Genomic DNA, 25,355 nt, shown 5'->3' on the forward strand with positions numbered 1-25,355 from the left:
GTTTCAAGGAAGTAAAAGCGCCCGGCCCTACCCCGCACCGAACGCCCCCCCCAATTCACCAGTTTGGATCGATTAGTGACATTTTTACCAGAGTAATTGGAAACACATGCAAATGGATCTGTGCCTGATTGACTAACAAGTATAGACATTAGCTAAAATCCTTAATTCTAGAGCTATCAGGGAATGAACAGGAAGACATCAAAAAATATTAGCTGGTCTAGAAGTAGCAAACACGCTGCAATATGATCGACAATGTGGTGTCAGAGGCGGAGACAGATAAAAATTTCTGTGTATTGAATGGGCGGTATATTATGGACATGTCTCAACTCTTTTAGCCTCTAAGCGGACCTATAGGATTGATTAGAAGTCGTCCCGTGAATAAAACAAGTGGGCAGCTCATGTTCAGGCAAGAATTTTGAAGCTTCTTGAATCGTGTACACCCAATTGATGACTAGCTAACTATTGCAGAAAGATACAAACATAGAAAGATAGAAACATCAAAATATGAGGTTCCCATAAGATGTCTTGGGACCCAACAGATCGGAGAGTTTTGTTTGCAGCGGTAAGCGAGTCCACAGTCTAAGATAGGGCGAAGAAATTGCAAAAGCTTGAGGACATTATCCACGGCACGTATAAAGAGTAATTAAATAACAGTGAAAACATTTTCAGTATTTATTTCTCCACTATCATCATGAACAAAATTTTCATTGATTGTGCAAAGATAGAATTAAGTGCGCAGTTCACCTCTATCAATAATATATTTCAACTATCCAAGCGATCAGATTTTAGCACCATTTGTGGAGACGTAGTTTTCCTTTTCATTTGGTTGTATTCATAATAAAAGCCCAAGAAGAAACCAGTAGTTTTAGCCCAACCCTTGCAGAATTTTACAGTGAAGTTGGAGCATCTTCACTCAATTTATTTATACCTTTTGATGTTATGGGTAGCAGATGCCGACCTAAAGATCTAACTGTTAATTGCAGTCCAGTTCAATAGGAGCCCCTTCTTCAAGCTAGTGAAATCGGCATTAACAGAAACAGGAGTGCTAACTGTGGAATAGCAGGAGCGGATGACAGAATAGTAATCCATTTCCTGCAATGCTTCCTCGGGAAAAAAAAGAAAAAGAAAAGCAAAAGAATGGCGCATGGAGTTGCCAGCTCAGTCCACTGGACTTGTAAAAACATGTTGGCTACGAGGTGCAACTATAGTAAAAGAACAGATCAGCATTAGTGGAACTGAGATTGAAAGTCGTCCTCTCGAGGTTGATATTATGGGGCCGGAGCATCACAGGATTCCTGCTACACAGGGGCATTAGCCAGGAGGAACCAATTGTTCGCATAAAAGATATCCTTGATAGTGAATTCCCTGTCCGAGAAAGTCAGGACATGATATATCTCCTTGCAGGTAATTTTGAAATTCAGATAGCCCCAATAGGACTCTTGTTCATCATAAATCCTAAAAGGGTAGCTGATGTTCAGCCCATATCTACAATTCCGAGGCATGCAGGCCTCGTATTGTGCATCATCCGATAGAGCCAGATAGACTAAGTTGGTGAAGATGATGATGATGACCGATTGGTGACAATTAGCTACTCACATGAAGTTTTGTGATTCATCTGGACCGGAAGGAGGCAGAGTATTGCAGAGGACAGAAGAAATAGGTAGGAGAGAGCGTGGAAAGCATTTGCAAAAAAATCAAATGGAGTCGGTCTGAGTTGGTCCTAACTCCTATCATTGTTGTGTGCTAGTTCTTCAACTTCAAAGCCAATACCAAGCAAGGCAAAAAGTGGTCTGAAGCGTGCATATGTATCGGATCGAAGCATATATGGCCATGCTTGGATCCACACTCGTTATAGTGCTTATACTAATAATAAATAAGGACACGTCACGATGAAAACCTATAGCATGATGGAGTTAATTATATTTACAATTCAAATATATGAATGTTACATATTTCAACTCAACACTTCATCAGATTTTAGCACCACTATTCACGGAAGCTATCTTTCTTTCTTTTTTTGTTTGATCCTGTGCACAAGAAAATCCCACAAAGAAAAGCAAGTTGTTTTGGTCCAGCATTTGAAAATTTTTACTGTGAATATGGTGTAGCTTCAGCCTCACTCAATACATTTTAACCATTGGATCTTGTGGGATGCAGATACCAACCTCCGCACATAGAAATGAAAGATCAAGCAAAATAGTAGATTTGAAAACTTAGTCGAGAAGAAAAAACCGAAAAAACTCCCCATGCACTCAACATGATAGAAGGTTTGAGAATGAGGACCATCTGGGCAAAAGCAAACAAAATTATTGTTCTTGAACCCGCACTGTCCCTCACTTCCCTCGCAGTTGCTGCAATTAATTGCAGTCCAGTTCAAAAGGAACCCCATCTCCGTAATCTCACTGTAATTCATAGTCCTTAAGCTAGCGATATTTGGATTGACGTCAATAGGTAGTAGCAGGAGCTGACCGCAGAATACAAATCTATTTCCTGCGATCCTTCCTTGAGAAAAAAAGCAAAAGAGTGGTGGGTGGAGTTGCTAGCACAGTCCACGGGATATGTAAAACCTATGGGCTGCTAGGTGCAATTGTAGTTGAAGAATAAATCGGCATTTGCGGAACTAAGATTGAAAGACGTCCTTTCAATGCTGATATTACGCAGCAGAGCACCACAGGAGTCCAGGTACACGAGGGCATTAACCAGAAGGAACGAATGGTTCGCATAGAAGATATCCTCAATCATGAACTCACTATCCGAGAAAGTAGGCTAGGGTATGTATCTTTGAGGTAATCTGGAAATTTGGATAGCCACAATAGGACTCCTGCTTGCCAGAAATCCAAAAAGGGTAGCTGATGTTTGCGTCATATCCGTAGTTCAGAGGCACGCAGGCCTTGTACTGTGCATCCTCTGCTACAGCCTGATAGACTAATCTGGCAAAGACAACAACGAGGACTAAGCGGTGACAACTAGCTCCGCAGATGAAGCTTTGGAGATTCATTTGGGACTGGAAGAAGGAGGCAGAGCAGGATGGGTGAGAATTCAAATGGAGTTGGTTTGAATTGGCCCTAGCTCAAATGGCAAGCGAAGCGAGGCAGAAAGTGGTCCTATGCGTGCATTATTCAAGCACCCAATGTAAATGCATCATTGTCCGCATCGGAAAATCTGCCCCAGAAAATCTTGAGGAACAAACCATGAAACTTCAGTCAAAAGGACCTCTTAATTACAGTTAGGCCGGAGGGCCTGCCAAGGTGTTGAAATGTTGACATTGATGATGATCTGCCTAACCATTAGGAACAAACCATGAAACTTCCGAGCAAAATCTCACGTTTTACAAATCCTGGGAAAATTACCAATTGAGTTTTAAATTTAATGTATGAGTGTCAATTCAGTCCTAAATTTTTCAAATTCATTAATATACTCTTTAATCTTTGCTAGAAATTCCAATACACTTTTTCCGACCAATTGTGGTTGAAAATTGCTGATATGGCGATCCTTAAGTTGTCAATGTCAACTTGCCACTTAAGATGATCGGCGATAATTGTACGTCACATCAACAATTTCAGGTATCAATTGCTCGGAAGGATTATATTGAAATTTCGTGTAAATATTTACGATTATATTAGCAAAATTGAAAAACTTATGACTAAATTCATATTCATATAATAAGTTTATGACTGATTGAATAATTATCTTTTTATGTAGCGTATTTCTTGGGGGTTTTTTCTAATGATATATTCTGCTAAGAATAATATTAATACATATATAATGGGGAGATTTTCGTCCAAAATTAATTCATAAAAGATCGAGTATTTGAGTTATCAAATGCTGTTCGTCTTGTAAATAGAATCGAGCCCCTGATAATTTTGTCTATCATGGACGGAATTAATCACCGATCTGATGAGAACGAGTCATACCGTGGCGTTGGTCCGCGGTGACGTCAAGCACGAAGAATTCATATTTATCTGCAAGAGGTGGGGACTCTCGTCCACTTTCGACTTCATTCATATGACTTACTGCGCTACGCGGGAAACATGTTTGCCTGGGAAGGAATATCTCAGTCTTGTACATAATTATTTAATAAAACAACCGCGTTTCCCTTCTGGCGCACAGATTATATTAAGGTAGTTGAAAGTGGAGAAAGGCAGGGTATAGTCACCCAAAAAAGGGAAAAAAAATGACCCCTAAGAAGCATCGACACTTTTCAAAAGCCTCCGTGTTGTGTCGGACATTCTGATACGTATCCAACACTCTTGGACACTCTCTGACACTCGATCAACATGTGTTGGAAAATTCGATAACTAATCAATTTTTCCGACACTAAAGTAGGAATCTTGATATGTAAGTTTCTAACACGTGATTTCAATACGCGGATCAATTTAAAAAAATTTCAATAAATGAGAGGTTAAAATAATATATATATATATATATAAAAATAAAAAAAAAAAAAAAAAGAAAACCTAATCCTCTCATCTTTTGACTTTTACTTCTTGTGATATATAATTTATCCCCAAGTTTTTTTTCTCCTCTTCCGACATGCCTACTCTTTTAACATGTCCAACACACGAATCTAGAATGTGCATTGCTTGTTTTTTTCTCCAAGTTTTATAAATTATTGGAATGGAGTTGAATTTGTCAAATTGAAACAATTAATGATATTAATAAATTATGGATTAATGTTTTTATTGTAAATTCATTCCAGGCTTTTATTTATTTGTTTGTTTATGAATTTGAATCAAATTAATTTGATTGGAATAATAATAAAAATAAAAATATATATTTAGTATACAATGTGTCTCAATGTATCAGACTTCTCTATTTTTAAGAAACGGCATGTTGGCGTGTCGTGGCGTGTCGTGTCACGCATTGTGCATCAATGTCGGTATTATTTAGAGTGATCCATGTGAAAGAAGAATGTCAAGTACAACACAATCATTGTGCCTATGGAAGGGCCATATCCTGTTGCGACAAATCGGAAGTTGGGGAGAAGAGGAGCGGTGGGGTGCAGCAACTGGATTCAGGAAAACGTTACCGCTCAAAACTGGACATCTCTGTAACGTTTCAGCTTGTTAAATTGAAACTTTCGAGTATATGACAATTGAAATCTTGATGCACATCCATCAAAAAGTCGTATCTTGTGGTGTTTTCTAGGTAAACTAAATTGCACTCTTAGACCATAGATAAGGCCTACCTCATAGGTGACAAAAACATACATAAATGCACGCCCGGTGTTTGGGTAGCATTATATGGCAATCGAAACCTTGAAGCATATACACAAAAAGTTTTGTCTTTAGAGTCTTTGATTTCCAAGGGAAGCGTTGAATGGGATTAACTTGGACTCTTAATTTGTTGAAAAATCTTGTGAAGGTGTGTAATTGAGTTTTGAGCTAGAACAAGATTATGATCCCGTTTAGAAAGCCCTATAGGAATTAAGATGCGTTTGAAATGTACCCTTTTCTCCCAAATTGTTGAGGATGCAATTGACATGTACCTTCTTGATCTCGACTAGCTTATTTCCAAAAAAATAATTATTTTTCTAAAATACACACTACGTTATTATAATTTCTATCATATTTATTTACACAAAAAAAAAGAGAAAAAGAATTAGATAATTTGGTTTCAGATTGTCGGTTATTTTCTCGAGACAAGTTTGGAAGCCAACTTAAAAGATTGTCTTGGGTTAAGGACGGGCACGAGGTAAATTAGGGAACAATCGAGTACCGGCAATGATTAGCACGAAATCCCCGAAGATGGACAGCAAGAATTAAGGTTTGCTTGTAGTCCGAAAATTACACGAAAGGGACTAACGATTAACCTGACACGACCCCAGACCATGGAGATTTGCGAGGGTTGGCTTTGGAGCTTGCCTTATGGACCAAACAAGACCTCATGGACAGCGAAATGTGACCATGTAACACCTCATAAACAAGCAAAAAATCACGCCCGAACGTCTAGAAATCGAAGTAAACTAGCTACTGTGCATGCATACACCAACATACAGGCAAATGTGATATAAATGCTATCAAAATGAGATCCAAAACCATAATAAGTAAGAAAAAAATGATGCTTGACAGAATTTAAATACGAGCAAATGAGATGGATTTAAACACAAAATTGGACATAAATAGCACGAAATAAAAAATGGAGCTGTCGTATGCTATCCTTAAAGATAAATAATCGCTAAATGAGCTGAAATGACATGAGGGAACATGAAGATTCAACAAAGATGATGAGGAACTCATGGCTTTGCAATGGGATATATTAGGATTTAAAATACCGACAGCCATTAACCTTGATACAAACCGAAACGTAGTTTTTTTTTTTTTTTTTTTTTTTTTTTTTTTAACCAACATAAAATTATAAAAGACTGATTCTACCAAAGATATTGCTGCTTGACGTTAAAACACATACATCTTATCAAAAATGAGCTTATTACTATGTAAGACCGTGACATTTTGCTCATATTCGAATTTGAACTCCGAAGTTTAATCTCTAATGAGGATGAATTGAGGAAATAAAGATTGATACAAAATAAGTACATTGATCTTACCATTAATACTTCCGCCAAGACGAGCTCCTTTGAATCACAATAGCAGATTAGAAATATGCAGAGTAGAAAATTGTGGAATTTCTATTATTTGATGAATCATAATGAAGTATGGAGTTTGTTGATAGGTTTTATGAGATAACTATCTAAGATAATATATCAGATTTACATAATCAAATAAAGATACGTAGAAGCTCTTAGATATATGTATTATTATAAGAGATGGAAAATCAAGGAAAAAATATCGTCTAACCTACACGGATGTGGCTGAAGAGAGAGAGAGAGAGAGAGAGAGAGAGAGCAGCGGCCAATACGTGCCTTGCCGTGTGGGTGGCCACCAAAGCTCTCTCCTAGGCTGATGCACGAATCCAACGGATGGGCTTCAAAATGAGGCCCGTTCTTCATGGTGAATTGGTGTGACAAACTTAATGTGTCTGTGAAATATAAAATGATCAGCGACCTTTCCCTTTTTTCATTGTATATTTTTTTTTTAAATTTTTTTATTTGTTCTAAGTTATTATTCTTATTTGTTATTATTTTTATTTCAGTTATGCCTATGCCATGCCGTAGTGAAAATTTTAACATCACAATGTCCCTAATCGTGATGGGATGTAGCGAGCAATGTGCATACTAAATAATACAGGATCGATTTTTGGGTTGGGGGGCCAATTTATGTCATAAATTAGATCCCTAATATTGATAAAAATGAAATAGAGACCCATATATGAAAATTTCGGTGTCAACAATACACTTTTCACTTATTTTTGAGTCATACTTGTAGAAATTCAACCTAAACATCTAATCACAAATTTATGAACAGCTCAATAATCATTAATTTTGTAGTTGCTTAGTCTATTACAAACTGTGTTGGTCTTGTATAATTGATAATGAACAATTCCAACTTGAGTCATTACTCTCTTGTAGATACGAACTTTCACACGGACAAGCCGTAAGCGATCCTCAGGGTGATGAAAAAATGGGTTTGGGAGGAATTTGCAAGGCCTCAACACTTCCTTTTAGCATCTCCACAACTTGGGTCATACATGGTCAAGCTCTTGGATTGATTTGAATGCACCATAGGCCTATTATAATCATCTTCTTCATGATTGTTTCATCCTCCTCATTTGTGATCCCAAGCAGTCCAAGCTCTTGTTGAAGCTCTAGGCATCGGTAGACCTAGTGAGGGAAGTATGCTTCACTAGTTGAATCTATTGTGACTTCAATATTTTTTCTCTTGCTGACCATCTCTAGAACCATCATACCATAGCTATAGACATCCGATTTGTGAGAAAATTGAATCTATCATTTGGGCTCATAATAAATTAAAAGTTGCTGCTACTACTTAGCCTAGAGCCTTGAGCATTATACAAGGACGTGCTGTAGAAGTAACCCATTACCTTCTGGGTGGAATTGCCACAACATGGGTGTTCTTCTTAGCAAGAATTATTGCAGTAGGATAATGGCTAGGAGGATTTGAAAGGCATTATGGCATTAAGATTTCCAAGGTTTAGCCAAGGCTTAGCTTAGGACCCCACTACTCATTGTATTTGGTTTGGTATTGCAACCCCTCTGATGTTCCTTATGATCAACTCTGGAGCAATGTATCCTACAGTGCCCCTAGCACAAAGCAATGACACAATGCTCTCTTCTCTTGGGCATATTTTGGCAAGACCAAAGTCAGAAATCTTGGGACAATAGTTTGTGTCAAGGAGAATGTTATGAGGCTTTATGTCGAAGTGCAAGATCCTCGTTTTGCATCCTCTATGCAAGTACTCTAGCCCGTGAGCTATGCCAAGCGAAATCTGGTACAATGTGTCCCAACTCAATTGTCGATCTAGCTCCAAAGTGTTACTCTTGTTGAATATGAACTTCTCAAGTGATCCATTGGGCATGAACTCATAAATCAAAGCTTTTTTGCTTCCTTCAAAATAGAACCCCAGGAGGGTGACAACATTGACAAGAGAAGTCTTGCTTATGCTTGCAACTTCATTGAAAAATTCTTATGCATCACCTTTCAGCTTCTTTAGCAACTTCACTACCACAAGTTGACCATCTTGAAGCTTGCCTTTGTACATGGAGCCACTTTTCTTTAGCCTCCTGGCCTAACTTTTCTTTAAAAGAGTTAGTCATCATGGTCTTGATGTCCTTATAGGTGTATCTTAAGTACGTGGAGATGCAGACGGCGGGGAAGAGATGAGTCCCTTAATTTTCATTTCACCATCGAGATATTTGCTCCTCCTCTGCTTCTTCAAAGCTTGTATTAAGATAAGGGTGACCACAATTCCAGCTCCTAATGCAGCCATTCCTAAGAAAATGAAGTGTGTTTTTGAATAGCAGTCTCACTTGATATAACAATAAGGGAAGCATACTATCAAAAATCAGAACAAATTGCAGAGGATAGCGTAGAGAAGTGGAAGAGAGAGTCTTGAATTAATTACCTATTCCAACTTTAAGACCAATCTTTTTGTTTCCTAGGACTGTTGTCATCAAAAGTGAAAAATGTGTCAACGAATTGCAAACAGATGATTTCAAAGTGTCTAAGATATATAAAGATCAGGGTACATGATGAGGTTATAGCACATTCCATTTCATGAAAGAAAATCCATAGCCATTAGGGCTAGGGAAATTGGCATTTACGTAAATAGGTATGCTAGCTGCATAGTAGCAGGAGCTGGTGGTAGAATAGTAATCCATTTCCTGCAATTGCTTCCATGGAAAAACTAGGAAGAACAGAAGCCATGGCTATTCTATCAGATCGCTCTCGGTTCATGTATCATTTTAGGCAGAAATCCAAACAAAGCTTTTCGGGCAATGCCGTGGATGGTATGAACGAGACATTCAACACACTATAGAAGTCAATGTTGAACTGTTTCGTGGTCACGTACCTACCCAAAAAGAGAGGCTAAGCTCTCATGCTCAATTTAGAAGAGAAAACAAAGATGAAAGTGTGCCAACTGCTATATCTCATCCACATAATATTCCCATCTCAGTAAAGATGCCCGGTATGGAAGAATATGATAACAAACAAAGGAAAAATACCATGTGGCTGTCCTCTTTACCTCGCTCATGCACATTACCTCACTACTGTACAAATCAGCAATCTTCAAAAGATCTCGTCTCCTGCAATGGCAACTGTTGGATGTTTTTGCGGAAGTGTGTTTGTGGGCAAGTGTTATGTGTGAAATATGGATGGATATAAATGGACTACAATGGCAAATGGAGAATGGGTAAAAAAAAAAAACAGAGCTTTTATTATGAAAGTTTTTATTACAAAGGAAGGAGTGTGTGTAGTTTTTTTTACAACTTAAAACAGACACCCCAACCCCTATTTATAGGCGTGTCACCGCCATACACAACCGACTTTGAGGACTTCTAGTTGCTTCTCCATTTTTCTGTATATTTCTATTATCAGCTTTACAGCTTTTGTTGACTTGTTTTACTTTTTCTTTTGTCCATTTGCTGCCCACGTACCAGAAAGTTCTTCAATATTTGAGAGTCTTCTTGCATTTTCTTGCATGCATGTTACTAGAAGTTTACGAGAATCTTCAACTTTGGACAAATTGTTGCCGCCATTTTTTCTTTCTCCATTAAGTCTGGTGTAGTCTAGATCTTTCCAAAAATGGATCATTTTTTAACAGCAACCTAACCACTGGCATTGGGTGTCGAATCATTGCTAACCCATTTCGCCGCGACCGAAACCGGCGAAAATGTTAATGGATTGTTCTTCAACAGAACAGCATCATCTGATATATTATCCGTTTGGTCTGACTTCTCCATGTTGTCTCCACGGTTTTGTATTTCCTTTAGTGTATCCAATACCTCTTCCATGGATGGCCTCATGTCGTGGACTTCTTCCAAGCACCGGAACCCCAACTCTGCCACCGCAGTAATCATTTCTCTAGTCCTATTGACTGTATCAAACCCAAGATTTTGATCTACAAGCTCGTGCAACGCATGGCTTTGGATCTTGTTAATGGCCAGGGCGGATAGATTTATCTCGTGGTGATGCCTCATGATATCAACGGCTGGCAAGGAAGATATGAGCTCCATTAAGACTACTCCAAAGCTATATACATCGCTCTTCTCAGTCAACTGGTAGCATTGGTGGTACTCTGGATCGACATAACCTGGTGTCCCTTGAGGAGCAGTTGAAACATGAGTGGCATTCAATGGGAAGAGGCGCGACAAACCGAAATCCGCAACCTTGACAGTGAAATTCTCGTCCAGCAGGATATTGTTGGTCTTCACATCTCGATGGATAACATCAGATGCGTGGAGATACACCAATGCGTTTGCAGTTTCTATGGCTATTTTCAAACGGGTGGACCATGGGGGCGAGCTGGGTTTAGCTAAATCGCCATGAATATGATCAGCCACTGTGCCGTTTGGCACATATTCATACACAAGCAGGAGTCTACGGCTGTGCCGGGAGGTGTAGCCATACAGTGAGACTAGATTTGGGTGGTGTAAGCGAGCAAGTATTTCGACTTCATTCATGAACTGCTCAACTCTTTTGTAGTTGCTTTCATACAATCTCTTGACTGCAACTACACGCCCATCTTGAAGTTTGCCTGCAAAACTTGTTAAGGTTAGGCAAAATCATTGATGACGGGTTCACTAACTATGGACAGCTTTAGTGTTGCTATTACCTTTGAAAACAGTGCCAAAGCCTCCATCACCAAGTTCCGCTGCTGGATCGAAATTGTTTGTAGCATTCTTAAGTTCGTTGTAGTCAAAGATGGGCAATCCATGGTAGACACTGCCCTTCTCAAAATCTGTCCTGGAGGAGTAAATTGAGGAGGTGCTTCCTGAGGCAAAGGATGACTGCTTATATTTTTTTCTTTGGCGAGATCGATAGATGAAGATAATAATTGCTATGATCACAATTCCGCCTGCTGTTCCACCTGCTGAAGCAAAACCTGATTTTAGGGGAGAGAGAGCACATCATTAGAAATATTGATTCCATTGAGCAATGATGCAAGCTTACTGTAAAAAATTCGGAACAAATTGCAGAGGAGAATGTAGAGAAGTGGAGGAGAGTCTCGAAATATTTACCTACTACTAGTTTCCGTCCTTTATTTGGTTCTCCTGAGACAGTAGTCATCAAAAGTGAAAAATTTGTCAACGAAGTGCAAACAGGTCATTTAAAAGTGTCTAGGAGAAATAAAGATCAGAGCACATCATGAGGTTATAGCTCATTCAGTTTCAAGAAAGAAAAAATGCCATGATCGAGTGAAAAGATTACAAATTCACCAGTTTGGCTCAATCCTCCTATTGAACTTTTCACGGATCAATTAGTGGCATGTTACCAGAAGAAATTGGAAACACATGAAAATGGATATATGGCTGATTGACTAACGAGTATGGACATTAGCTAAAGTCCTGAATTTCTAGAGTTATCAGGGGATGAACAGGAAGACAGGAAAATGAAATTTCTTGCTGGTATAAAAGTAGCAATCACCCTGCAATATGATCAACAATGTGGTATCAGATGCGGAGATAGATAAAACTTTCTGTGCCACTAATTGAATCGGCAGTATGCTTCTAGACATGTCTCAAAACTTTCGGCTTCTAAGCAGAACTATCGTTCTGCTGATAAAAAGAAGTGGGCAGCTCATGTTCAGGCAAGAACTTTCAAGCTTCTTGAATCATGAACACCCAATTGATAACTTGTAATTTGTTGCAGAAAGAAACACAAACATTTCCATTACTCTTTCTTTCAATTCCTCCAGGTTCGCGAACATCAAAATCTACGAGGTTCCAATAAGTTATCTTGGAACCCAGGAGATCAGAGAGTTTCATTTGCAGCAGTAAACAAGTCTAGAATCTAAGCTAAGGCGAAGAAATTGAATAAGTTCAAGGACATTATCCACAGCACGTAGAAACGAAAGATCAAGCAGAACATTGGACCCGAAAACTCAGTCAAGAAAAAAAAAAAAAAACCAAATCACCCATAAATTTACCATCATTGCAGGTTTGAGAATGAGGGCCATCTTGGCAAAAACAAACGAAATTATTGTTCTCGAATCCACACCGTCCCTCACTTTCCTCACAGTCACTGCAATCAATTGCGGTCCAGTTCAAAAGGAACCCCATCTCCATAATCTTACGGTAATCCATAGTCGCCAAGCTAGTGGTATTTGCATTAACATGAACAGGTACACTAACTGGAGAACTGCAGGAGTGGACGGCATAATGCACATCCGGGTCTTGCAATGCTTCCTTGGGGAAAAGAGCAAAAGAATAGTTGGCGTAGTTGCTAGCACAGCTCACTGGATATGCAAAATTTTGTGGCAGCGGCAAGGTGCAATTATAATAGAAGAAGAAATCGGCATTAGTGGAACTCAGATTGAAAGGCGTCCTTCGAAGCTGATATAATGAAGGCGGAGCACCACAGGTGTCATTGTGCACGAGGGCATCAACCACGAGGATAGAATGGTTCACATGGAAGATTTCGTTAATGAAGAACTCACCCTCTGGGAAATTCAGGACAGGGTATTTCTCTACACAGGTAATCTCAAAATTCGGATAGCCACAATAGGACTCTTGCTCCCCCGAAATCCAAAAAGGGTAGCTGATATTCAGGCCGTCTCCGCAGTTCTGAGGTGCGCAGGCCTCATACTTCGCATCATTCGCTACAGCCTGATAGACTATGCTGGCAAGGACGACGACAAGGACCAAGCAACGACAACAAGCTCCGCAGATGAAGCTTTGGAGATTCATTTGGGACTGGAAGGAGGCAGAGAGGATTGCAGAAACAGGCAGGAGAGGGTGTGGAAAGCAATTTGCAGAAAAGTCAAAATGGGGTTGGTCTGAACTAGTCCTAGAACTCCAGGCTGGTTCATCGACTTTGAAGAGAGGAATACCGAACGGAGACGGAAAGTAACTCCGGGGCGCGCATTAGTCAAACGCCCCATGGATTACGCGGGGCAAATTTTTGCACCCCTGAAAAAAAAAAAAAAAAAAAATCCTTAAGAGGAGCGAACCAGGAAATTTCCTAGTCAAAGGGACTTAGGTTGGAGGACCACCAACGTTTTTTCCGAAATGTTGACTTTGATGATCTTACCTAATCATTAAGAACATATCCTAACTAAGCAATGCAACTTAATTATTGGTTGTTGATCTTTTTTATTTTTATTTTTTTTTTTTAAATTTTCTGATACCAAACTTTAGCGCGTTGAAAAATTAATCACATTTTTTCTTATCTCACGTCGAAGTTCCCACAACCCTACGCATAGCTTAAGACCCAACTAAGCCTTGGAATTAGTCAATGGATGTTGACTTCGATGATCCTATAGTCTAAATTGTAGGCCCAAATCCACATCAATGGGCCCATTTTTGGGCTCCCTTTAATGGGCCTGAATCAAGAGTCAAATCGGGGCTAAAAGGAAGTCCAATCTAAATTGCCTTCCTCAGGAGCTCCTCCTCCGTTGACCATTGACAATTCAAGATTGGGACGTGTTTGGCTCGCAACGGACCTTCGTGACTAGTCAGCGAAAACGACTCTCTCTCTCTCTCGCGAAGAATTGCTGGTCAAGCAGTAGCTAAGTTGAAATTTCCTCTTGCTTTGCGCCACCAAAGAGAGAAAAACGAAAGAAAAGTCTTAATTCTTATTGTATGCTATTCTTAGATGGAGGAAGATGAAACAAAGAGTAGCGCCGTTGAAGTTCCAACAAAAGAAACAAGCGGATCACATTCGGTTGAATTGGATTTTTCTCTGGACAAATCTCAGGTCCATTGGCCATATGATCTCTGTGGAACTAATCTAAACTAAATCCACAGCAGCTCAAGGTTTAATGATTTCGTGCATAATCTACGTGGTCTATAATAGAATCTCATGTGCCGATATAAACTAGAACCCACCAAATGGAGTTGAGAATAATCACCTGGGAATGCTACCAGAAGAACATACCAGGGTCATTGCAGGTACGAGTGCAGGGTTTGTCGCGGCAATAACAAGTGAAACTAGATGGTGAATAAAAAAAAGTTGCTCCCGCAAAAGCCGCCAGAAGAGGCAGGCGCACGCTGAGCACTCAGGTTGGTCACTGTACTGAAACTCGAACCCTCGTTTCAGAGCTTCTTGCAAGCTGATATTGCCTCTTCCAAGCTCATCGAGCGCACTCTGAAGAACAGGAACCTTGATGCTCGTGAGGCAGCTGATGAGGTTAACCGGGAGCGGTCTGTCCAAGAAGATGTTATCCATGAAGAAAGCCGACTTCCTGAAGTCATCATGGAAGCACTCGAACTCATTGCTTATGTTCTTTGACGTGGCCAAACATCCGTAGAAGATGCTGAGGTTCCTAACGGCTGGGGTCATATGGAAGAGAGTGGAATCCATCATGCTAGTATTCCTAAACTCGCCCAAGCACGAAACGTCCATCAAATCCATCCTTGCGATTGTCATCATACGAAGATGTTGATCTATCTTGAGGACTCGATACGTCTGCTCTTGGTACTCAAAGATGGGGTATTTGTTCTCGTGGCACTCGACCCTGAATTCTGGAAGCCCACAGAATTGGGGTCGGCCACCTCCCCAGAAAGGATAAGTAATATTTGCGATGGTTCCGCAATTAAAAGAGTGGCGGCATTCGGTGTAGTGGACATCATCGTCTCCCTCACATAAAAGAACTTGTGGGATGATGAGGCCGATGAGGATGAAGACAAGGATGGAGCGTGAAGGGAAGGAGAGAAGGGGAGTGGTTGGCTGCGTCACCCATTTGAGTAAGTTCATGCTCTTATGGGAGAATAAATTGTGGAACGAGAGTTTAGAGTTCAGAGGGGCAAGTTGAGTATGGAGAAATTTTTTTTTGCATTCACTTTCTTCAGACTCAAGTGTGAGAGACGGACGTCGTTAATTCCTCAGTATAATATAGAAAACTATTCTGACCCTCGACTTTGACCGAGACAAGTTTCAGTCTTCTGATATTTCGTGGAGGAGGGAAATCAAAGAAAGTGATGGCTATCGAACGTTGAAACTGGGTCTGGGGTTGGAAGTGATGAGGAAGACGGAGGAAACATGCAAAGCAATTTCCTCCAGAGTTCTTCCTGTGTTGTTGAAATTGTAAAGTGATATCTTTTTTAAGGTTCTGACTGTGGAAAAAGTCTAGCCCATTTGAGGGGTCAAGAGTTCATGTCGTGTAAAGTAAAGAACAAGTCAAACCTAAATTTTAGGTGAATTGACTATCAGCTAAATGCATTCCGATTTAAATTACTGGTCCATGATGTGAAATATTACACTAAAATCAGAGCATCTTCGCTCGTCGTATTTAAACCGTTGGATCTTGTGGGTTTGCAGATACAGACCTAATGATCCAACAGTTAAGGCAAGGAAGGTTGTTGAGAATGGGGTGATAAAGTTTTAGGACTTGGGATTCTAAATTTTGACATGATTATGTCACAGCGAGAATGAGATTACTGCACTTCATCATATCAGAGAGAAGGGCATGCCCAGCCAAATGAGATTGTCACGCTTTAAAGGGCATGAGCAGGTCGTTTTTCCAAATAACAGTCAAACCCAGCAATCCCTCCCATGGAAGAACATTAACTAATTGAAATCCACAAGTTAGGGGAGAGTAAGCATGCATACCCTGTTGGCCACAAGTCGTTGAATAGACTCCATCAGGGCAAAAACAATTGAATTCTTGCCCTGTCCAGCCATACCCGCATCTTCCCCCTGATTTGTTGCAATTTTCACACTGCGATGTGTCAGCAATCCAGGTGATCTCGAAACCTTCGTTCAGGACCTTACTAAGAACAGCCCTAAGGTCACCACCCTCCGAATGTGGTGGCAGTAGACCTAGAGCTTCTCTTGAAATTGGGACAAGGACACTGAATTTGCATTGCTTGTGTAGCGGTTCTGCAAGGTCCACATTGGGAGCAAAGTAGTGAAAACTAAACGGGGGGCAAAAGAATGGATAAGGACAAGGGATCGGCAATGGGACACAACCGGAGAATAAGGTGGAGTTGAGGTCACTAGAAGTGTAGTTGAAGAGATGCAAGTCCAAAGTGGTGTCAACATGGGTTGGAAGACATATATCTTCTGATATATCAGTCCTCTGCACCTCAAGGATCTTCGCACTCCTGTTCACGTTTATCACCTGATATTTCAGGGATGCCATGGACAGGGTTAGGCCATCTCCATCACAGTGGAGCTCGTAGCCTGGATATCCACAGTAACTTGGTTGCTCTTCACACCTGAAAGGATAGCTGATTTGTTGCTCTCCACAATCAAAAGGAGTGCACTCTTGGAACAGCGGGAATTCACCAGAAGCTGACACCGAGAAGTGAATATGGAGGGAGATGAGGAAGAGCAAGGAGAGAGAGGAGCATGACATGGTAAGATCCTTCCGAAGGGAGATGGTGTTGGAGCAAAAGGAGGGTACTACATATAAAGGAAAGAGGATGCAGGGGATCAGAATAATGCTGCTTTTTGAACGAATGACTTGACCGAATGCACTAACGAGAACCTTCCGTCTTGATGTCCCGAAAGACCAAGACTTTGGCGCAGTGAGACAAAGGCTGAGAAGAAAAGAAGGAGAACAAGGCCTGTGGAAACAAAGCCGAGTAGCTTGAGCTGCTGGTTAATTGTAAACTTGACTTGTGGGACGACTTGGACTAGTATTCCCCATTTTACCATTCCTATCTACAACCCCTGACTAATCAACGAGCTTTGCCAATCTCCTTCACGATTCACTTTGAGGAAACTCCAATAAGGACCTCAAGAACGTCGTTTGCAGTGTTCTAGACAGAAGCAGGGCCATCGCCTAGACTGGAGAACAGAAGGGATCGGAGCCTCAGAACTGAGGCAGCTAAACTTCATCTGGACGATTTCTCTGAACTTTGCTTAGTTATGTTTTCTGAACTGATTTGACTGGTGATATCGTCAGCTCAAACTGCAACTTGGGTAAAATCAGTAGGTCAAAAGGACTGTGACTACTCGGCCAAGCCGAATCAGGTCCATCTCTTGTGATTTACGATGATTATGACCTACAGTGGATCTTTAGTTTGGAAGCAATAGCTTGCCATCTTTTTCATGACAGAAATTGCTCAGGCCTTAAGTTGAAAATAAGACTTGAGCTGCGGCAGTCAGTATAGTGGACATCGTCGTCTCCCTCACATAAAAGAACTTGCGAAAGATGAGGACGACGAGGACGAAGACGAGGATGGAGTGTGAAGGGAAGGAGAGAAGGAGAGTGACTGCATCACCCATTTGAGTAAGTTCATGCTCTCATGGATGGAGAATATCATGTGGAATGAGGGTTTGGAATTCAGAGGGGCAAGCTGAGGATGGAGAAATTATTTTTTTATTTACTTACTTTCTTCGGACTGAAGTGTGAAAGAGATGGATGCGGTTACTTCCTCAGTAAAATAGAGGAAGCTACTCTGAGCGTGGACTTTGACCGGCATTGGTTTCAGTCTGATAATATTTCGTGAAGGAGGGAAATAAAAAGAAAGAACAGCTATCGAACGTTGATTCTAGGTGTGGGGGTGGAAGTGACAAGGAAGACAGTGGCCAAGAAAGATGCAAAGCAATTTCCCCCGGAGTTCTTCCTATGTAGTCGAAATTGAGAAGTGAAACCTTTTTTCAAGGTTCTCACTGTGGAAAAAGTCTACCCCATTTGAGGGGTCAAGAGTTCATGTTGGGGAAAGTAAAGAACAAGTCAAACCTAAATTTTAGGTTGATTGATTTATCAGCTAACACGTTTCTGATTTAAATTACTTGTCTATGATGTGAGATTTTACAGTAAACTTAAAGCATATCTGCTTGTCGCATTTAAACCGTCAGATCTCGTGGGTTTGTAGATACTGACCTAATGATTCAACGTGGGGAAGGTTTTTGAGAATGGAGTGATAAAGTTTTAGGACTTAAAAAGTCTAAATTGTAACACAATCATGCATGTCACAATGAGGATGACTGCACTTCGTTTGAGGGAAGGACATGCCCAGCAATTCTTCTCTTTGAACAACTTATGGCTAAGTGGAAACCACATGTTAGATGAGAGTAAGCATACATACTTGAAGGGACGATTGCTGGTACTGGCGGTATTGAAGGGACACTAGCCGGTATTGGTGTTATGTGGCAGGTCGCCGGATAGGCTGCATCAGGGCAAAAACAATTGAATTCTTGCCTTGTCCAGTCATACCCGCATCTTCCCTCTGATTTAGTGCAATTTTCGCACAGAGATGTATTGGCAAGCCAAGTGATCTCAAAGCCTTTTTTCAGGATCTTTCTAATAATAGAACGATTAATGGTAGCATTATTGTGGACCTTCGATATTGGTAGACCCAGACGTTCAGTTGGTAAAATTGGGACGAAGACACTGAAGTTGCATACCTCGTATAGGTGGATTTTACGGTCCGCATCAAAAGCAAAGCAGCCATCCCCAGACGTGGGACAAGAGAACCAATAGGGTAAATGGGTTGACAATGAGTTGCAATTGTAGAATAAGACAGAATTGAGGTAATCGGAAGTGTAGTTGAAGAGACTGAAGTTTAAAGTGGTGTTGACATGTGCTGCAAGACATATATCTTTCAATAAATCCGTCCTCGCCACCTTAAGGATATGCTCGCTCCTATCCACGTGGATCACCTGATACTCCAGGGACGCCATGGACAGAAGGGTCAGGTTACCTCCATCACAGTCAAGCTCGTAGCCTGGATGCCCACAATAACTCGGTCGCTCATTATGCCTGAAAGGATAGCTGATTTCTTGATCTCCACAACGATAGGGAACACACTCTCGGAACGGCTTGAAGTAGCTGGAAGCTGGCACCAAGAAGTGAATATGGAGGGAGAAGATGAAGAGCAAGGAGAGAGAGGTATATGACATGGTAAGATCCATTCGAAGGGAGATGGTGTTGGAACAAAACAAGGAGAAGGGTAAATGTAAATTAAGAGGATGCAGAGGATAAGAACAATGCTGCTTTGAGAATTATTTGAACCCAATGCACCTATGAGAGCCACTTGATTTGGCCTCCCCAAAGACCGAGACTTTGGCGCATTGAGACAAAAGCTGAGAAGAAAATAAGAAGAACAAGGCACGTGGAAACAAAGTCCGTAGCTTGAGCTGCTGGCTAGTTGTGGACTTGACTTAAGGACGGCTTGGACTGTTATTACCCATTTTACAATTCTTACACGCGGCCCTCAACTAGTGAACGAGCTTGGCCAATCTCCTTGACAATTCAATCGAGTACACTTCAATAAGGACCTCGAGAACAAAGTTAGCGGCGTGCAGGGCCATCGCCTAGACTACAAAAAAGAAGGGATTGCAGCCTCAGAACTAAGACGACTAAATTATCATCTGGACGAGTTTCTCTCAATTTTGCCAAGGGGTGAGCCATAAAGACCGCCCAGATCGGAACTGCCTAAGGCAGTTTTCGGAGGAGCCAATCCGGTTCCTGGTTCCATAAAAATGGAACCGGTGATTTTCGGTCCGTTCCCGGTTTCAAAAATGAAACTGCCCGAAATTGTCCGGATTGGACCGGACTGACTCTTTTTTTTTTTAATAGTTTTTTTCTTAAAAATATTTAGAGAACAACAACCCCTCATGCTCGTTCTTCTCTCGGCTCTCACGCCTCTTTCCCTCTCTATATGGCGGAGGACAGCGTCGTCCAACGTCTGGAGGAGGAGGGCCTTCTCAACGAGCTCGGTGTGGTGGGAGTCGAGTCGAGGAGAGCGACGAGGATGGAGTTGGACCTTATCTGATCCCCATGGAGTTGCGGGAGGCCGGTGGGGCAATACGGAGGAGATAGGAGGGGGGAGACACCATAGACGCGAGGATCCAGGAGGGCTCGAGAGCGAGCTCGGAGCGAATTGGAGGTGTCCTTATCGTCTCTCCAAAATGGAGGACTCGTCATGGTGGTTTTTGGGGAAGGAGGAGGGGAAGTAGGGGTGAGCGGGTTCGGGGTGGGTAGGGTCTAGACCTGACCCCGTTCCCCTACCCCCGTTATAACCTTCTCCTTTTTGGACCCCTATTCCCTACCCCGTTTCATTGGACCGCCGGCCCACCCCGTTTTTTTCCGGTCTGGGAACAGGGGTTGACCCCTGTTTATATTGGAATCTATTTTGCAACCGCATACCTATACGACTTCGAATTTTATTTTAATACGTGAAAAAACAACATAATTCTTTTAATTTATATTGAAATATTAGCGTTATTAATAAATAAATTTCTACCTCATTTCGTATATATTAATCAAATCCTAAACCCTAGGTGGTTCACTCGAGATTAGGTCGCGATAATTTAGCAACTCTATTGGGGTTTTTCTTCGTGGATCACTCGGCAGGGGGCCTTCTTCGGTCTTTGGAAAAAAGAAACACATAAAAAAAAAGGGAGGAAAAGCTTGAGAGTCAAAGGTCTATGTCAGGAGGCAGAGGAGACGTGGGCAGCGTAGAGAGGGACATGAGGGAGACGTGACAAGCCAGCAGGGAGAAAATAAAAAAGAAGAAATAGAACAGTGTACTGTTCATCTTCTTCACGAGCTCCCTCCGCACACCATAGCCGCCGACCGCTGCGCCTTCGTCGCCGCGGCCGCACCACCGCGCCACCGCCGAAGCCCCCTCACCCGCGAGCTCGCACCACCACTCGTCGCCCCTGCTGTGGCCGCGACGACCCGACACCTCTGACCGCTCGAAGCTCCGTCGCCGTCGCCCTTGCCCCTGTGAAGCCGCCACTGCACCAGCACCGCCGCTTGGCTCCTCGCGACACCAGCAACCAGTGAAGCCGCAAGGTCGACAAGAAGGCGTACAATCCGGTTCTCAAACCGGTTCCCAAACCGGTCCGGTCGATCCGGTTCCCGGGTGGGTAATCCCTCGGAACCGGTTCCCGGACCGGTTCAAACCGGTTCTGACTTTTGGGAACCGGTTTCCGGACCGGTTTCAATGGGAACCGGTTCCCGACCCTGTTTTCCGGGTGGGCCGGTCCAGGAACCGGGTTTACCCGGTCCGGTTGCACACCCCTAAGGGGAAGTGGGTTTTGCGCGGAGAAGAGAGAAAGATGGAGATGGAGTGAACAAAAGTAAATGTCTTTGATGTGATAGAGACTTGTTAGTAAGTAATATAAATGTCATAGAGAGACATCAGACAGCTGGGATTGGAAGTGACGACCACGCTGCGCTCTTTTTCCTTTTTTATCAGACGCCACTCTCTTCTTTAAAATTTGACCGCTTCCATGGACCGGACCGGACTGGTATGGTCCGGTTCCGATTTTAGGATCAATCAATTTAGTCCCCAGTCCCTAATTTTGGGGACCGGTCCTCTTTATCCAGTTTCTAGTTTCACATATGGGATTGGAACCAATCATCTTTAATTATATAGTCATCTTTTCTGAACTGATTTGACTCATAATATTGACATATTATCAGCTTAAACTGCAAAATGAGTATACTCAGTAGATTGAAAAGGGCCTCGACTCCTCAATTGAGCCGAACTAGGGCCATCTCTTGTGATCTACAATGATGATCCACATTGGGATCTTTAGCTATAGGAAGCGATAAGCCAAGGTTGCCATCTTTTTCTTGACAAAGATTGCTAAGGCCCATCAATCGCTCAAGTCTCAAGCAATGAAAATAAAAACTCTTTCTAGGCATCAATTCCTCGGGAGGAAAATGATTATAATCAAAGCAATAATAGCCAAGAAAAACGAAAAAGGCATTTTTTAAAAAAGAAACCACCACCTTGTAATGATAGACCATAATCCAAGTTGTGAGAATGGTACTAAAGTAATAGTTTTGTTTGTCTATGAATCCATATTAAATATATATTCATTAATTTAAGCTTTCATATAGGACCTGTTGCACGGGTCCCGGGATACACTAGTAGGTGTAATTACCATTCAAATTTTGAAAAGTATTGATTAAGAAATTGACTAACCTAAGTATATAATTTTCTAATTCTAAAAGCTGCTGAAACATGAAGTATGCCAGAAATCAGATCACGCGCAACGAAGCGCAACTAAGAAGCGACAAGCATCGAAAAAGGCAATCATGGCGATTGGCAAACAAGATGCAAAACCAATTATGAAGAAAGAGAGGAAACGGACAGACACAAACTTCAATCTTACCTTTGCAAAACGAGCCGTCCGTGTGATTTGACCCGTCCTCGCAGAAGCACAGCAACTGCTCATTCTTGTTGAACGCGCACCGCCCGCCGGAGTGCTCGCACGCGCCGCACTCCCTCACCGCCGCCCAGTCAAGCGCGAACCCCTCGCTCATCGCCCCAGCGAGCTCGTCCCCCCCGTTCGCCGCCGTCACCTCCGTCCGTTTCACCGCCACCATTACTGCCTCCTCGCAGCCCCACGCCTCACGAATCGCCGCCGCCTTTTCGGGGCTCATGTCCACGAACACATACGACTGCTTATCACCAGATCGCAAGCAATCGATGGCCCTGGCAGGAATGGGCGCCAACGGAGGGGTGCTGCAGTTAAAGAAGAAGGTGAGATTGACGTCGGCCGAGTTGTAACCGAGCGGGAGCGAGTTGATCGTGAGGTTATGGCTAGCCCTGGGGCATATCAGGTCGGCGACGTCGATGTCGACCAGAGTCAGGGTTTCTTCGACGTAGTTGATTTCAGTGACGAGGTAGGTGTCGCCCGGAAGAGAGATGGTCGGGGGATTATCGACATCCGGACAACTGATTCTGAGGTGTGGGTAGCCGCAGTATACGGGGGCGTCGCTGACAGTCGAGAATGGATACTTGATGGAGATGTTGCCGCATTGAGACTGCGATTCGCAAATGGTTGGGAAAGCGGAGTGGACGCCATGGAAACTCAGCAAGAAGAAGAAGAAGAAGAAGACGAGGGAGAGAGAAGGGGACAGAATGCAGAGAAGGTGGTGGCGGCTTGGCATTTGCTTTGTTCTTTTCTTGGTGAGGAAGAAGATAATCGTCTGGCAATTTTGAATGGACCGCCCATAACTATATAGTAATGCGTTCAAAGTCTTACATTGGGACTGAAGGCTGCACAATTTTATTTTATTTTATTGTGTTTCTGGTCAAAGGCTACACAAATTTGACTTTGATATATTTTTTGCGGGCAACGTTCGAGTAATCCTACGTGGAAATTTTCTAATACGTTAATAATGATTTGCTATGGTCATAAGTTAGTGCCAAAAAATAATGTAAAAGTACTCTAGCGTGTCAAATTTTAAGTGTCAGTCTTTACAAGTACATTGTATGTAGTCTCATGGTTGGCTTAATTAAGTAAGAAGTTGGAAACTTCACTAGACCATAACTTTTTCTATTTCATCTATCATTCTAATATCCATTTTTCTTTTAAAAGAAAGGAATGATTTAGAGCTTAATACACATTTTCTTAAAATTATTATAATTTTTCTAATTCAGTCATTTTTTTTTTGTCAATTCAATTATAAACATTTTGTATTTGTGTCAATTCAATTTATCAAGTCAATTTTGACTAGTCGGCGCTAATGTGGACATCAATCGTCTAGCTACACAAACACACACACACACACACACACACACACACACACAAATTTTTATCCAATCAATTTTGACTAGTTGGCGCTAATGTGGACACCGATTGTCTAGCCATACACACACACTTACTTTTTTCATTTTTTTTTTGTACTTTTTCTTTTTTTTTTTTTTTTTCACTTTTTCTCTCTATTTTTTTTTCCTTTCCTTATTTCTCCGACACATATAGTTTTTTCATTTTTTTTCACACACACACACACACACACACACACACACACACAGGTTTTTTTTTTTTTTTTTTTTTTCATTTTTTCTCTCTATTTTTTTCTTCCTTTCCTTATTTCTCCTAGTCGGTGAGGTTTCGCCCAAATTTGGTGAGGTCATGCCTTGTTAATTTTGCAAGCAAGGTTGAGCTCGGCCTTGCCAGTAGTGGTTGAGGCTCACTCTCGCCAGTGGCTAGGGAGGTTGAGCTTCACCTAGTGATGGCAAGAGTGAGGCCTCACTTGGGGTGGTTGAGGCTGGTTGTCACCGGTGCCAACAAGGGCAAGCCTCCCTAGTCGATGGCGACGTTGACCTTCCCAACCCTTGCCTCTAGTCGATCCAATGATCGACCAAAGGAAGAAGGAAAGAAAAAAAAAAAAAAAAGAAAATTGAAAAGTAAATAAAATATTAAAAAATTGACATATTGGCGTTAACCAGATAGTTGGAATTGGCTAGTGTCCATGTTAGCATTGGCCGGCCAAATTGTCGGGAGGACTGAATTTGTACAAATGCAAAAGATTTAGGATTGAATTGGCAAAAAATTTAGGACTGAATTGGCAAAATAACAATAAATTTAGGATTGTTTTGATAATTTTACGCCCTTTTTTTTTTTAAATAGTTAAGGGCTTGGCTACACTTTTTATAAAATATTTAGGGGACTTTAATTTAGTGCAATTTTTCATGAGTAAATTTTATGAAATTACAATCTCTAACAATTAAAGTAGTGGTTATCGGCATTTTCTATGTTGAGAAATATTGAAGAAGTTGATTGATCTTGCAATTCAAAGCTAACACAAAAAGGAAGAAATTACCGGACAAATCAACGGATCTCAAAATTCAAACTCAACATGCCACATTCTCTTAATAGTTTTAGTCTTCACTAAGTTTATAATTCGACGAAGTTTGATTTGATAGTTCGTATTATTTATGCGACCACAACGAGATTAAGCGATAAATGATCTTAAAACATTGTGAGTAAAATTTCATATGCAACAAGTACTATAATCGTTGTAAGTATTTTCATTTTGACTCGTTCAAATCAGCGTGTTCGCTTAGCTCTTGAAGAATCTTTTTTTTGCCTTTTTGTTTGGGCTTCCTTTTTGGTTTTGCATGTGGAGGCTTA

The 25,355-nt window shown here is 41.5% G+C and overlaps 2 protein-coding genes and 1 pseudogene across 6 annotated transcripts; all 3 read right to left on the reverse strand.

Annotated features, from left to right (window-relative positions):
• Window positions 1-7,872: 7,872 nt before the first annotated feature.
• On the reverse strand, window positions 7,873-8,619 carry LOC120290473 (annotated as a pseudogene).
• Window positions 8,620-8,764: 145 nt separating this feature from the next.
• On the reverse strand, window positions 8,765-23,411 carry LOC104421803 (LEAF RUST 10 DISEASE-RESISTANCE LOCUS RECEPTOR-LIKE PROTEIN KINASE-like 1.2). Of its 5 annotated transcripts, none has more exons than XR_005548684.1 (7): window positions 22,605-23,411; window positions 11,600-11,632; window positions 11,194-11,463; window positions 10,186-11,115; window positions 9,622-9,676; window positions 8,983-9,021; window positions 8,765-8,849 (listed from the first exon to the last, which is right to left on the reverse strand). XR_005548684.1 is itself a non-coding variant. In XM_039307737.1 (5 exons), exons 1-4 carry the CDS (start codon window positions 23,383-23,385, stop codon window positions 10,187-10,189), a joined length of 2,013 nt encoding a protein of 670 aa, XP_039163671.1. In that variant the 5' UTR covers window positions 23,386-23,411; the 3' UTR covers window positions 9,217-9,676; window position 10,186. The 5 variants fall into 5 exon arrangements, 3 of the variants coding, with proteins under 3 accessions (XP_039163671.1, XP_018723313.2, XP_018723314.2); XR_005548683.1 differs by having other exon boundaries at window positions 8,780-8,849; window positions 9,604-9,676; XM_039307737.1 differs by lacking the exons at window positions 8,765-8,849; window positions 8,983-9,021 and having other exon boundaries at window positions 9,217-9,676.
• Window positions 16,912-19,855, reverse strand: LOC120290902 (LEAF RUST 10 DISEASE-RESISTANCE LOCUS RECEPTOR-LIKE PROTEIN KINASE-like 1.3). The gene has a single exon (XM_039307739.1). It carries the CDS (start codon window positions 19,383-19,385, stop codon window positions 18,444-18,446), a length of 942 nt encoding a protein of 313 aa, XP_039163673.1. The 5' UTR covers window positions 19,386-19,855; the 3' UTR covers window positions 16,912-18,443.
• Window positions 23,412-25,355: the final 1,944 nt, after the last annotated feature.

This window comes from Eucalyptus grandis, chromosome 2 (genome assembly GCF_016545825.1).
Source record: "Eucalyptus grandis isolate ANBG69807.140 chromosome 2, ASM1654582v1, whole genome shotgun sequence".
NCBI classification, from domain to species: domain Eukaryota; kingdom Viridiplantae; phylum Streptophyta; class Magnoliopsida; order Myrtales; family Myrtaceae; genus Eucalyptus; species Eucalyptus grandis.

What these genes read in the sequence shown, in the direction of transcription:
- LOC120290902 (XM_039307739.1), bottom strand. Translation starts at nt 19,385, where the DNA reads ATGGATCTTACCATGTCATATACCTCTCTCTCCTTGCTCTTCATCTTC.
- LOC104421803 (XM_039307737.1), bottom strand. Translation starts at nt 23,385, where the DNA reads ATGCCAAGCCGCCACCACCTTCTCTGCATTCTGTCCCCTTCTCTCTCC. An exon ending in AGGACGGAAACTAGTAGTAG is followed by an intron (nt 11,464 to 11,599) that starts GTAAATATTTCG and finishes CCCTAAAATCAG; the next exon opens with GTTTTGCTTCAGCAGGTGGA. An exon ending in CTTTGGCACTGTTTTCAAAG is followed by an intron (nt 11,116 to 11,193) that starts GTAATAGCAACA and finishes CAAGTTTTGCAG; the next exon opens with GCAAACTTCAAGATGGGCGT.